Raw genomic sequence first — 12,614 nt, 5'->3', positions numbered from 1 at the left:
ATAATAGTAGAGACAGAGTTAAAATAAAATGGAAGCAACTTAAGAGTACCTGATCAACAAACAGATCCTAACAAATCCCTTAACAAGGTCTTCTCTTATACTATCAGGATAGTCTCCAGGAGGATTTTCCAAAAGAGAATGAAGCGTCAATATATAGCGGAAGACCTCCTCCTTGGAAGTATAATGACTAATATTTTTCACATTCAAGCTTGCTTCAACCTTCTCAATGTACAGAAACACCAAGTCTTGCCAAAAAAAAAACAAAGAAAACAAACAATAAATGAATATAGAAGATTAAAATGATCATGTTGACGAGATGCAAAGATAACGCATGCCTCAATTACAGACACTTACTGCAGTAAATCCGTTTCTTCATTTGAAGACTATAATCGCCAACTGCCAGAAGATGTCGAAGGATAATTCCATACTCTGACTGGAAGCTTGGAACATTACTCAGGACTTCCCAAACATGGTTAAAAAGTGGTTTAACCACAGATGACAATGGCAGAGTTTTTCCTAAAAACAGAGGAAAACAAGTAACTAAGGAGATGGAAACCTGGAAGGTGCTTCAAATATAAAATTTTTAAGATAGATTTACCATAATGGTAGCAATAGATATTAAGAAAACAATTAAAAAACAATAGACCATCAAAAGTATCAACACTCATTAAATGAGAAATCATACACAGATTTTCTTTTTTATAAACTAGAAAACAAAGGACCATATTGAGTAAATGCACCTTTTAAATGAGCAATCATACTCCAGCGATAAGGCAGTAATCAAATTCTTACCAGAAGAATACTACACAACAAATCCTTAAAATGATTAATTTTAGACTTCAACAAATCTATGCATTAAAAGAAACCACAATATTGTACAACAAGACGAATAGTAAAAACTCAACAAAGATTTCTTGAGTTCTTGCAATCTTGCATTTTACATTGTTTTGAGAGATGGCCAGCATTAAATGCAGAGAAATTTCCTAGTCCTTTTATTTTGGAGTGAACAAATTTCTTAGAAGCAATGATGACTCGGTAGTCTTCCACTCGTTACAACCTTAAATATCACCAGAAAATAGTTTTTGACACCCCTACTATATTTAGACTTTTGAAGATAATATGAAGTTTTGAACACTCCCATTATCAACATTGCTACTTTTTTCCCCGCATCTTCATTTCATGTTCTGAAACTCCGAAGATAATGGTAGAGGTATTTAAAACCAATAGCCAACAAAGTTAAGGAGTATAGAGACAGATGGAAAAAGCCAGCTTCTAAGAGGCTCATTGATCAAAGCATGACAACTTTACAAAATTAGTTCCCACTAAAAACCATCTCAAGGGATGGAAGTGAAAAATATAAAACAGCGAAGCAATATAATATAAGCAAGTTTTAGGAAAAGGCAGTATAAATTTACTCAATGTCTTAAATCTTTAAAAAACAATGATGAATAAAATTAAATTAGAGAGAGAGAGAGAGAGAGAGAGAGAGAGAGAGAGAGAGAGAGAGGATCTCATAAGGTGGTTATGATTTGAAGTTTACTTATACTAATAGCTCGTTAGTATATAAAAATGGATCTCTTACAAACTCTAAATCCTAATATATATAAAAATGGATCTCTTACAATTGCCTTGTTTATTTGTTCTTCTTTGAGAGTTTACCTGTCTTCTAGCCACACTAGGTTCTCATCAAAGGGGGAGGGGAACTAAGCTTGTTACCAACTAAACTAAACTTACCTGAATATTTTGCTTCTTCAGCTCGTTGTACAACAACTCTAAGAGTCTTTGCATATATTATCTTTGGATTTCTCCGCTTACTTGACGATATTTCCGATGATGCACATTGAATAAGTAAAGATATGAGAAAGGGCCATGTTTCAGCTGCCAATATAAAATTTAAAAAAATAAAAAGAAGAATTCCATAAGATTACAACTTAGATTCAATAATATTATATGTATAGCATCAAAATGCAAGTAATAATGAACTTACAGTGAGGAACTTCATCAGGTCTAAGTTTTGTAGTATTCAATCCAATAAATTTGCAGAAGTTATATGATCTTTCCCCTTCTAACCAAGTATTTAACAACTTGATCCCTTCCTGACAATGTTTGACACAACAACACTCATGATAAATCCGAGTAAATAATGGATCATTCTGGGAGAATGTGCACATAAAAAGAAATCCAATGGTGAATATAGTGTAGCTGGATCAATTTCAAAACACAGCATGATATCGTAAAATGAATAAATGAAATGTATCACAATTTCTATCCAGACAAAACAGGCTGCTAGTTATCCCTGAATTTACTGATTTCAGCAACCAGGAACAAAGAACATCAAATCATTGCACACGTGTAATATTAATATAAGTCATTTAGTCCAGAGTATCAGACTTTTTTTACCAGTTGAACAGAACATGAGAGGCAAAACATAAATAAATATAACTTTTGATTTAATGATCCAACACTACTCTGCTCTAAACGTTCGTTTCTCTTTTTCTTAGGTTGACAACACAAACAATAATTCCAAAAAGTAAAAAAGGATGATATTCACTCGGAAGAGTTTTTATATACATTATTGTTTCTCATTTAACTCAATACTCACATTCTTTTATAGGCATTATTGTTTCTCACGTTAACTACAGTTTTAAACAAATAGCTGAACTGTTGAACTCTAAATCAACCAGCGAATCACTCTTTTAGTTTACTCTAACTAGCATATAAGGATTCTCGTGATCTCATCATAGCATCAAAGTTGCTTACTCCGGTTCAATTTACTATAAGCTCGTCAAAATCCATTGCAGTCAAAGCAACATTAATCTAAACACTAAACTCATCGCCTCATGCACAACATTAACAGCAAACACACTAACTTCCTTCTTTTTCTTTTAGTTTCTTTTTTCAATTTTTAATCCAAATCAGATTCGAGACATTTCTTCAAACACAAAAATTTCACCAAATGATGTGTTTCGAACAGCGATTAAAAGAGGTTTGATAAAAAAGAAATCAAGTTACTTCGCGAGCTTTGGCTTTATCGGAAGTGAGCTTGAACACAATTTCTTGAACATCTCTGGAAGTGACTATTGTCGCCATTGTCGCGGAGCACTGTGAAGGTTTAATGGAGTGCTCATGCAGAGAATCGAAGCTGATCGAAGAGGTTTTCGCAGTGAAATGGGGAAGCTAGGGTTTCGGAACTTGGAGAGGAGGGTTTAATGTTATTTTTTATGGCGGGAAAGCGAACGGTTTTAGCGTTTTTGTCTCCGAAGAAGCAAGTGAATTCTGAACATAAGATGACGGAAACTTGGAAATGCATAATTTTGGCAGCGTTTATGCTAAATTCGCTTAGAAGTAAAAATGAGTCAGAGAGTGTGATTATAAATTTAGAACTCTGGAAAGGGTATCATTAACACTTTGTTTGGATGGATGATGAAAAATGAGAAGAAAGAAAATGGGAGGAAAGAAAATAAAAGAAAAGAAAATAAAAAGAAAAGTTAATTTTTTTTTATGTTGTTTGGATGAAGAGAAAATAGATGGAAAGAAAATGAAAAAAAACTTTTCTTTTATTTGGATGAAAGGAAAAATAGGAAAAGAGAAAATCATAAAGAAGTGAAATTATATAAATACCCTTCCTTATATTATATATAAATTATAATATACTAATGTATTTAAATTATTTCTAAAATAAAAAAAAGTGATCCCAATTACATTTAAGAATTTTAAAGTGTTATCTTTATTAACAATAATATTTTTTTGAATTTATCCTTTTCTGTTGTCGTTGAATGTCATAAATAAAAATTAGTATCATTCTTTTTAAATACATATAAATAAATAATTTTTTAAAAGAATAATAAAAACTACTCATACTCTACATCATTAATCTCCTTAATCATATTTAAGAAAAAGTTCCACTAAATTATATTTACAAAATAAAATATTATCAAAAGTGACTAGCATTTCTTTCTTACTACGTGTGACAAAAAACCATATACAATTTCTATAAACATATAACAAAACGTAAAAAACGTAACAACGACCAGGACTCTAAAATAGTACCATTTTATCACCACACAACACTTTTCAAAAGGTTCATTCTTCATGGTCAGAGTAATCAGCATAGGTCTACGTCCAAAAAATCAATTGTACATAGCTTGAGTCATCTGTACCCATCTACTTCAAAAAAATAAAGTTTTTTCGAGTTAAAGATATTAACACATGATGAATTTCTAGTTGTCTTCTGTACTCATTGGTCCCAAACATTTTCAAGTTTTAGGATTCCTGCACGAGCATATACAACAAAGACAAATTAACACAAAGATCAGAGTTGATTATGATAATTTGTTTTATTGATATCTTTCTATTCAAACAACCAATCAATCTCAAAGTATCAGCAAAAACTGATTTCCAACCATGTGTTAATATAAATAAAACAGAAAATGATCTCTTGTTCAAATATATGAAGATATAGTCATACTTTACGACAATAAAAAACACATAATCAATTGTTAAATGCAATAACCTCAAATTAACCAGAGATTAAGCGCATATAAAAATTTTACCTGTAATGGTGAATGTTTTCTGGAAGTACCATATCTCCTAAGCGAACACCAGCAGCAGTCATGAAATGAAAAAGTGCATCCAGTCGCATTTCAGGTGGGATCCCAAAAACTTGGCGTTTTTTTTGCTCATTTTCACATAAAAACTGATAACATTGCATCCGAAATGAACCTACTAGACCCAATTCAGTCAACATATTCCATACATCTGATTCACTGTAAATTTGAGGCCTACTTTGTTGCATAATAGCTAATCCTTTTTCAGCAATCGCGACTTGTCTTTCAATTAATGAGATTTGTTTTTCGGCGATTGAAACTTGCCTCTCAGCTACAGAAGCTTGTCTCTCAGCTGATTCAACCTGCCTCTGAGCCACGTCATGTAGCTTGCTAGACAGATAACTACCCTCTTTTACAGCATCGGCCATGGTAGTAATTCCCAAAGCAACTTTTTCATACTGTGCCTCCAAAAAATCATTCATAGGAGACTTACGCTTTGTACCTCTCGAAGTTGAATTCCCTCCTACTTGATTTGGCTGACCATGAGGAGCACCTGGTGAATCTAAAGTAACAGAAAATGTTGGGATATCATGTCCCGTATTCACATCTATGTCAGAAAATCCAATATTTTCAAAAGAGTCATTCAAGTCAATGGGATCTCTATCAAGTTGTTGAATCCTTTCTCGTGAAGTAGCAGCCCCTTTACCAGTAGCTCTATCAGCTCCGAACAACTCCTTCAAAATATCATAATGCTTAATTTGTATTTTTCTCCATTTTTCTGCTTGAGGTTTCTCCTACATAAAAAAATGTTAAAATTGTTTTGTGACTCACTTCATCACTGATATAAGTAATAAAAAAGTATAAGATACCTTAATAAAGTCTTGCCACACTTCTTCTTCAGCTTCAAACTTTCTAGTTACAGGATTCCATGCAAATCCACTTAAGTGATGAAATAAGTCATACGCTTCAGCAAAATGATTTTTCAGTGTCTTCATTCTATTCTTGATGTGGTTCTTCGTTATGTGTGGACCTATAGCTATACTCAAAGTCTTCACAACATTGGCATATGCTTCAGTTGTCCACGAGCCATCGTGTCTATTACCTTTCAATGCTTCTTCTGCTAGCGCATTTAACAGAGCTTCATCCATCTCATCAGACCATCTTAAGTTGTCTTTAGAAGGTTGAGTTGCTTCTATTTTATTTCCTTTATTTGGCATTATTTAACCTGTAACATTTTCTTAAAAAATCCAATAAACAACTTTGACAATAAACTACACATATATATACATATTCAAATATATTAAATGTATAATCACTCATAATGTTTGATACACATTCCACATTTCAACCGCAATGTTATCTTGTAATAATGCTGCATGCCTATATTCCTCATCACGTTGTTGAATTGGTTGTGATCTATCTATATTGCGTTCTTGTAGCAATTCTCTATCAACCTCATCAATTATAGATTGATCAACATCAACACCCATCAAAAAGTTATGCAGTATACAACATGCTAAAAAAATATCTCTCATAGTTTCAAATGAATAATATGGTTCAGTGTCGCCAGCTATAATTGGGAATCTTTTCTTTAGAACTCCAAAACATCTTTCAATGACATTTCTTAACGAAGAATGTCGGTGGTTGAATAGTTCTTTAGGATTTTGTGGCTCACGTAGTGAATACTCTTTCAGGTGATACCGAACACTTCTATATGGTGTAAGTATCCCAGGCTTCAGCATGAATCCAGCATCGCCTAGATAAAATTTTTCTACAACAGTTGCATACAAAAATTAAAGTATAACACACTATGACTATAAATTTAACTTTATATAGCTGATTTCGTAAATTATATAAGCACAGACCTTCGGGAATTCGAAGTGAATATTCCCTACTTAAAGCATCTTTCAATATTCTTGAGTCAGAGGCAGTTCCTTCCCAACCGGACAAGACATAAGTGAATTTCATATCAAAACCACAGACCGCTAAAACATTTTGTGTTGGGTGATCTTTTCGTTTGCGAAAACGAGGGGCATCCACCCTTGGTACCTTCACACGACTATGAGTTCCATCTATGGCTCCAATGCAATCCTTTTTTGGGAAAGTATATTGACTTATTAACATAACAGTATTATAATTATTTCATTGACAATTATATAAATGTGAGTAAGTAAATCAAAAGAGTTAGTACCTTAAAAAACGGATAGAATCGACTATTATTAAGTATTTCATAAGGAACTTCCTCACCAGATGGTTGCCTGAAGAAGTCTCCCTCTAACGATAGAATAGCATGTAAGACATTGTGAAAGTGACGATTAATTGTCTCTCCTAACCGGTGGAAGAAGAAAGACATGGTTCTAGTTTTCACATTATGCCCTATAATATGTAAGAATTTAGCGACTTGCTCTTCAACCGTAGAACGAGTTGAATCTTTTACTCTACCAGTTCCTCTTAATTTCTGACACAACTGCCTAAATGCTTCAGGGCCCATACGTATGACATCTCGGCACTTTTCAGACTCCAGTAACTGTGTCATTAATTGAGTACGTCTAAGTTCTCTTTCTAAATTGTCGTCATTAATTTGCCTAGGCCTATGTTGTGATATTAATTCCAAAAGATACAACTGATGCACTGCAACACAAGAAAGAGATGTGACACAGATATGTTGTCTATTTTCTAACTCTTCCCTGACACGAGTTGGTATTTGTATTGGATCAGGACGATATAGGTCAGTAGAAGTGATTTGACCTACTTGAAATTCTGGATCATATATGACATTTGTTCTATCTTCGAGATTTGCATCTTCGATATTTTCATTATCCATCTATGAAAATATAAGGTTTAGGGTGGAGATATCAATAGAGAAAGTAACTAGAAAGTCACATATGTTATTACATTTTAACAATTCATTTATCGAAATATAAAAAATAATTGAAAATAAAATTTTATATAACACTATGGTGTCATGTTATAAACACGAAAATACCTTGATATGAAGCACTTATTTTCAGCTCCTAAATGTCAAACTTGATTTCAAAACTGGCTGCCATAAACAATAAAAACAAACTGTAAATGACATGATATATTAATAAATACCTTGGTTTAACACCAAAATCCAATAAAAAAAACATAAAAACATAAGTTACGAGTAAAAATTGGATGAGACCAAAGAAGGAAATTATTCCACAGTAATAACTGATAATATGTTCATATTCTTTATGCCTGTTTATTCATTTCTATACTAAAAAAAAAGAAACTAAAAAGAAAAGGAATAAGTTGTCCCATTAATGATTGTAATAATTAGGTGCATGTATCACAACACCTATAAATAAAATCTAAACAGGTGGATCTACTTAATAAGTGATGGACTTTTAAGTAAACTATACTCATAACATTGATTCAGTTCACCTTACTGTTGGTTGTAATTTAAGCATATAATAAACAAATCAAATCAATGAAAAAAAAAAGAAAAAAATTAACAAAAAAATTAAGAAATCAAACATGTAAAAATATTATGATAACTGATAAGCATATGTACATATTCTATACACTCTGTAATTGCTTTCTCTATATTAAAAATATTATACGTTCTTATGTCTTAAAGTTTTTTGAATTATTAAGATAGAGATTCTTCTTATGGCATATATAATAAATAGACAAATTATAAGGAGTTGATTTTTATGATATATCCAATTTAATATCTAATATCTAAAATAATTGTAATTGTCGTGGTTTACCCACTACCAATCTTTGATTAAATTAATTTAATTTCGATTCATGTTAATTTTCTAAAGATATGCAATGGGAGTTTTTTCAAATTTTTTTTAATTCTACAAAAAGAATCATCTATAAAGCAAGTACCTAGTGAACTAAGCAAATGATGCATGAACTAAAGAAGAGGTTGTGAAATCTCTCCCTTTATGAATGATATATCGGATAGCTAATGTTGATGATATTTACATGAAAAGAAAGTAAAAAAGAAAAACAAAAGCTGGCTTATGTCTTTCAAAAAATTGCTTCATGCTAACCTACAAAGAATTGTGTTTAAAATGCATGCTCAAATTAATTGAATGATTTAATTGGTCAAAGCTCCAAGTTTAATTAGTAGATTGATTTAGAATTACATTATATGCATTAGGAGCTTAATCTTTTTTATACTCTCTATTTTCTAATATGTTGTTTTCACAAATCACAATGTTTTTTTTTTTGATTTTTTAGTAAATTTTCCTAAATACAAGTGCCTGATTATCTAGTGTATAATTGATCATTGATGAAGACTTAAGAGGTAAGTTTCTGGCATTTTTTACTTGTTGGTCACACACACTTTCGATTTTTTTTATCGTACAGTTTTTTTTTATTTTTTCATATATTTTTTATTCTATTTAAAAAAATTAATTTTCATATACTATCAGTATAAAATAATTTTACATACAAAAAATAGACCAAGATAGGAAGAAAAGGAGACATTTGTCCCCACAAAAAATTTAAAAAAATACTAGATTATTTATCCATTTTAGTTTTCAAAGAATTTCGAACCAGACACTTTAGTCTTCAATTAAAATTAATTACTCGATTGGTTCCTAACAAACTCCGTCAGTCCTTTGCTCCGTTAATTCTAACAGAGGACAAATAGTTCCGGACAACTCTAACAAGGGACAAAATGGTCCCTAACCTCTCCGTTAATTCTAATAGAGGACAAATAGTTCCGGACAACTCTAACAAGGGACAAAATGGTCCCTAACCTCCTCTGTTTGGAAACAATACTATTCTCCTCCAATTTCCATCCTATTTCGCATAACACTAACAGCTTAACACTGTAACTTCAAGCTACACAATGCACACTCTGCAACTTCAATGTTCACAAGAAGAAAAATTCTCAACTCACTACCAAAAATAAGGGGTTTAGCCACGAAAAAATCTGTGGCTAAACACCAAAAAAACTGTGACAATTATGCTTTTGCAACAAATGAACATCCGTGGCTAAAGAAGGCGACGCATTTTTAATTAGCCATGTTTTTTACTCCAATAGCCACAGTTAACATCCATGGAGACATTTTGTTAGTCACAATTTTAGCACATTTAGACACACTCTTTTATGTGGCAAAATAAAAAGATGCATGCCACACTTTACCCGTGACAAAATTGACCAGACCGGACTTTTTTGTCACACTTTTTTCCGTAGCTAATGATAAAAGTTAAATTAAAAAAAATATCATAATAAAAATGCTCTTTAATATAAAATTACATCATATAATATTAAAAAAATTAATCACATTCCTATACGTATTATCCATAGTATAAAAATATAAAATTAACAAATACTTAGTATTGAAAAGCAAATATCCTAGATTAATGGATTTAATGTTAAAAAAATATTCAAATAAAACTATTACAAAAAAATATCAAACTTTGCTAAAATGATACAGAAAACTGAAATCTTGAAAGTACCAAAATATTGAATTTATCAAGCTCTTCATTTCTGGTTACACAAACAATATTTCCAAGTAAATAGCAAAAAATACACATAACTTTCGCCACTAAATTATACACCAGTGAATTATACACCCCGTCGACACTCCAATTGCTTTGTGTACTCCAATAAAATATGCTAAGTAAAATAGAAATCAAGAATTAAGCTAAAAAATTAATAGGCAATGATTTGACTCCTTCGAAAATGATAAAAAAAATTAAAGTACAATACTTACTTCTCGGATGTAATTTGCAGCTGCTTTGCGGCCTTCGGTTGTCAGTTGCATAACATCTTTCAAAATGCTAATTGGTAATTTAGAATCTATCTACAACCAATAGCAAAAGAAAGAATGCACATTGGAATAATAAAAAATGTCTAAAATTAACTTTTATTGTTGACTAAAAGAAATATAAAAGACAAAATGATGCCATGAAAATCTTCTTCGCGATTTGGGTTTACCGATAGAATCCGATTCAACCGATTTTACTTGCTTCTTTGGCGACTCAAACTGCAAATCATGGTCCCCTGCCCTTTTACAAAATGTCCGGTGTGATTGAGCTAAATGGATTTACTCTAAAGGTTAGCTGGCTTAATCTGAGTGCAGGAGCTAAGAAATTACGATATAGAGAAATTGAAAAAAATGTTATTAACGAAATAGATTGGCTGTATGTTATCAAACTTGAATTAATTGCAGGAGCTAACAAACAGGGATTTGGGAAATAGTGGGAGGATGTTATTGTTAAGACCGAATGAGTAGGCTGTTAAAAAAAAGTTGCGCTTAACATTACCGCTTAAAATTTCATTTATTTTATTATAGATGTTAATTTGAATTTTGTTTAGTGAAGTAACTATAACTTTTTAATTTAGAATAAAATTTAATTTTAATAAAAAATATCAAATTGTAAAATTTATAATTTTAAACTATATTTCAAAAATTTTATATATTAATTAGAATTTAAAATTTTTATTCGATGAATTTAAAAAAAATGGCATCAATCAAAATTAAAATAGATAAACTTAAAACTTAAGAATTTGATATCTTTAAATTGAAAAAAAAAACTTTTGTACATAGTTAAAAATTAAACTTCCATAAAATTAATTTTAATTTATTTTTTAAATTAAATTAATAAAATATAGGTATAAAACTAATGTTATGAATTTTAAAAGTTAGAATTCTATTTATTAATGTTGCCATAAATTAATAGTGAGTAATTAAATAATGAGTAATTAAATTAGTTATTATTTCAATCAATCATAGTTAGTATTTTTTACTTTCTAAAATTACTTAGAACTCTTTTATCAAAGATAAATATATACTCTTTTTGTACCTTTTTGGTATTCTTTTTATAATTTTAACATTCATTTTAAATTGAATCATTTTATTTCATCACCAAAGTTTCTAAACTAATGCATACGATAAAATTGGGCGCCGAAACTGCATTTGACCAAAAAGAACACGCACAAAAATATGTAACAACTAAAAAATATAAATATTGAAATTGTATGTATATAATTTAGTCTTTTGTTACATTACAATCTGATTTTTATACAAGTAATGAATAACACAATCACATTAAAAAACTACTGTTAAATCAAAAAGGAGAAATTAATCAAATTAGCGCATATAAAAAAATTACATGATTTAAAAATATGGCCGAATTTAAGAATCATACGAAGTGAGAAAATTGCACATCATCAACAACATCTAAAATCAAACCATTAGCATACTTTAATTTTCCGTGGCAGCACTCAAAAGGAGGGAGAAGAAACCAACAATTGAAGAATTGGAAAAGGCTACACCCGATAAATCGAATTTATCTTAGGTTAGGTATTAAATTTGGAAAAAGTATAAATTGCATAAAAATATTGAGAGGAATAGAGGAAAAAATCAAATTAAGCACAGAATTTAGAAGTGAAAATCGTTCGATTTTGCCACAATGATCAATGAGTCCGTGGTCATTGAGAGAACTCATCTCAAGTTAGCCATAAACAAATAAAATCGTCAAAAATTTTCACAAAATTTGGCCACGGAAATAGAAGACGTTGCAAGTGATTACCACGATCATATAAATTTGCCACTATTTTTAGTTCATGGGTATCTTCCCGTTGGTAATGTCCGTGTTTCTGGTAGTAAGTTGTTCTCAACCAATTCATACTCAGGAAGCTAATGACTATGTCTCTCAAGTACTTATCATCTTCAATGGATCCCATGAATTTAGATAGCAAGTCTGATTTGTTAAGATCCGTTGACGTCGGTGCCATCTCCCTCCTCATCTGCCCTATCATCTCCATGACCACATTGTCCATTACTCCGATCGCTTCATTCAACTTCTTCTCCAAACCAATGTTCAGTAATTGCTTCAGTTTTCATATGAGCGGCAACGGTGACATTACTTGTTGTACTGATAGTTTGGATGCAAGGTCGAAACTATCTGCTAACTTGGACTCTGAGAAAAAATGAATGAAGCACTCGGGTCCATTCCAAATGAGAATTTGTGTATGATGTTGTACGAGAATCTTATCATGATGTCCTAATGTCCAACAATCTATAATGCTTACCGCAGAATGGAGAAAAGTGTGTCCTTAGGGTAGTTGTG

At 31.1% G+C, this 12,614-nt stretch overlaps 2 protein-coding genes across 9 annotated transcripts in view; both read right to left on the bottom strand.

The window, feature by feature from the left end:
• Window positions 1-3,373, bottom strand: part of LOC112716311 (serine/threonine-protein kinase ATM) — a 43,476-nt gene extending 40,103 nt beyond the window's left edge. For 7 of the 8 annotated variants that reach the window (XR_003812090.2, XR_003812091.2, XR_011866877.1 and 4 more), the window contains exons 1-5: window positions 3,013-3,373; window positions 1,988-2,096; window positions 1,735-1,878; window positions 355-516; window positions 50-245 (exon numbers count right to left, since the gene is read on the bottom strand). Coding sequence is in view for 4 of the 8 variants with exons in the window: in XM_025768193.3 (XP_025623978.1) it covers window positions 50-245; window positions 355-516; window positions 1,735-1,878; window positions 1,988-2,096; window positions 3,013-3,090 (689 nt within the window). In the remaining 4 variants the exon portion in view is untranslated. The remainder of the gene's footprint in view (window positions 1-49; window positions 246-354; window positions 517-1,734; window positions 1,879-1,987; window positions 2,097-3,012) is intronic. The other variant, XM_025768197.2, reaches the window with a different exon arrangement.
• A 2,490-nt stretch (window positions 3,374-5,863) lies between these two features.
• On the bottom strand, window positions 5,864-7,371 carry LOC112717898 (uncharacterized). The gene is made up of 3 exons (XM_025769821.1): window positions 6,739-7,371; window positions 6,413-6,638; window positions 5,864-6,318 (listed from the first exon to the last, which is right to left on the bottom strand). Exons 1-3 carry the CDS (start codon window positions 7,369-7,371, stop codon window positions 5,864-5,866), a joined length of 1,314 nt encoding a protein of 437 aa, XP_025625606.1.
• Between the last annotated feature and the right edge of the window lie 5,243 nt (window positions 7,372-12,614).

The sequence above is a fragment of the Arachis hypogaea genome, chromosome 10, assembly GCF_003086295.3.
Source record: "Arachis hypogaea cultivar Tifrunner chromosome 10, arahy.Tifrunner.gnm2.J5K5, whole genome shotgun sequence".
In the NCBI taxonomy this organism is placed as follows: domain Eukaryota; kingdom Viridiplantae; phylum Streptophyta; class Magnoliopsida; order Fabales; family Fabaceae; genus Arachis; species Arachis hypogaea.
This window is presented reverse-complemented; position numbering and strand designations above follow the sequence as displayed.

Bases quoted from the DNA above. Each gene is read 5' to 3' on its own strand.
- LOC112717898 (XM_025769821.1), bottom strand. From the start codon at position 7,371: ATGGATAATGAAAATATCGAAGATGCAAATCTCGAAGATAGAACAAAT. The intron at 6,639-6,738 runs GTACTAACTCTT...TTCCCAAAAAAG, and splicing joins GATTCTATCCGTTTTTTAAG to GATTGCATTGGAGCCATAGA. The intron at 6,319-6,412 runs GTCTGTGCTTAT...CAACTGTTGTAG, and splicing joins TTCACTTCGAATTCCCGAAG to AAAAATTTTATCTAGGCGAT.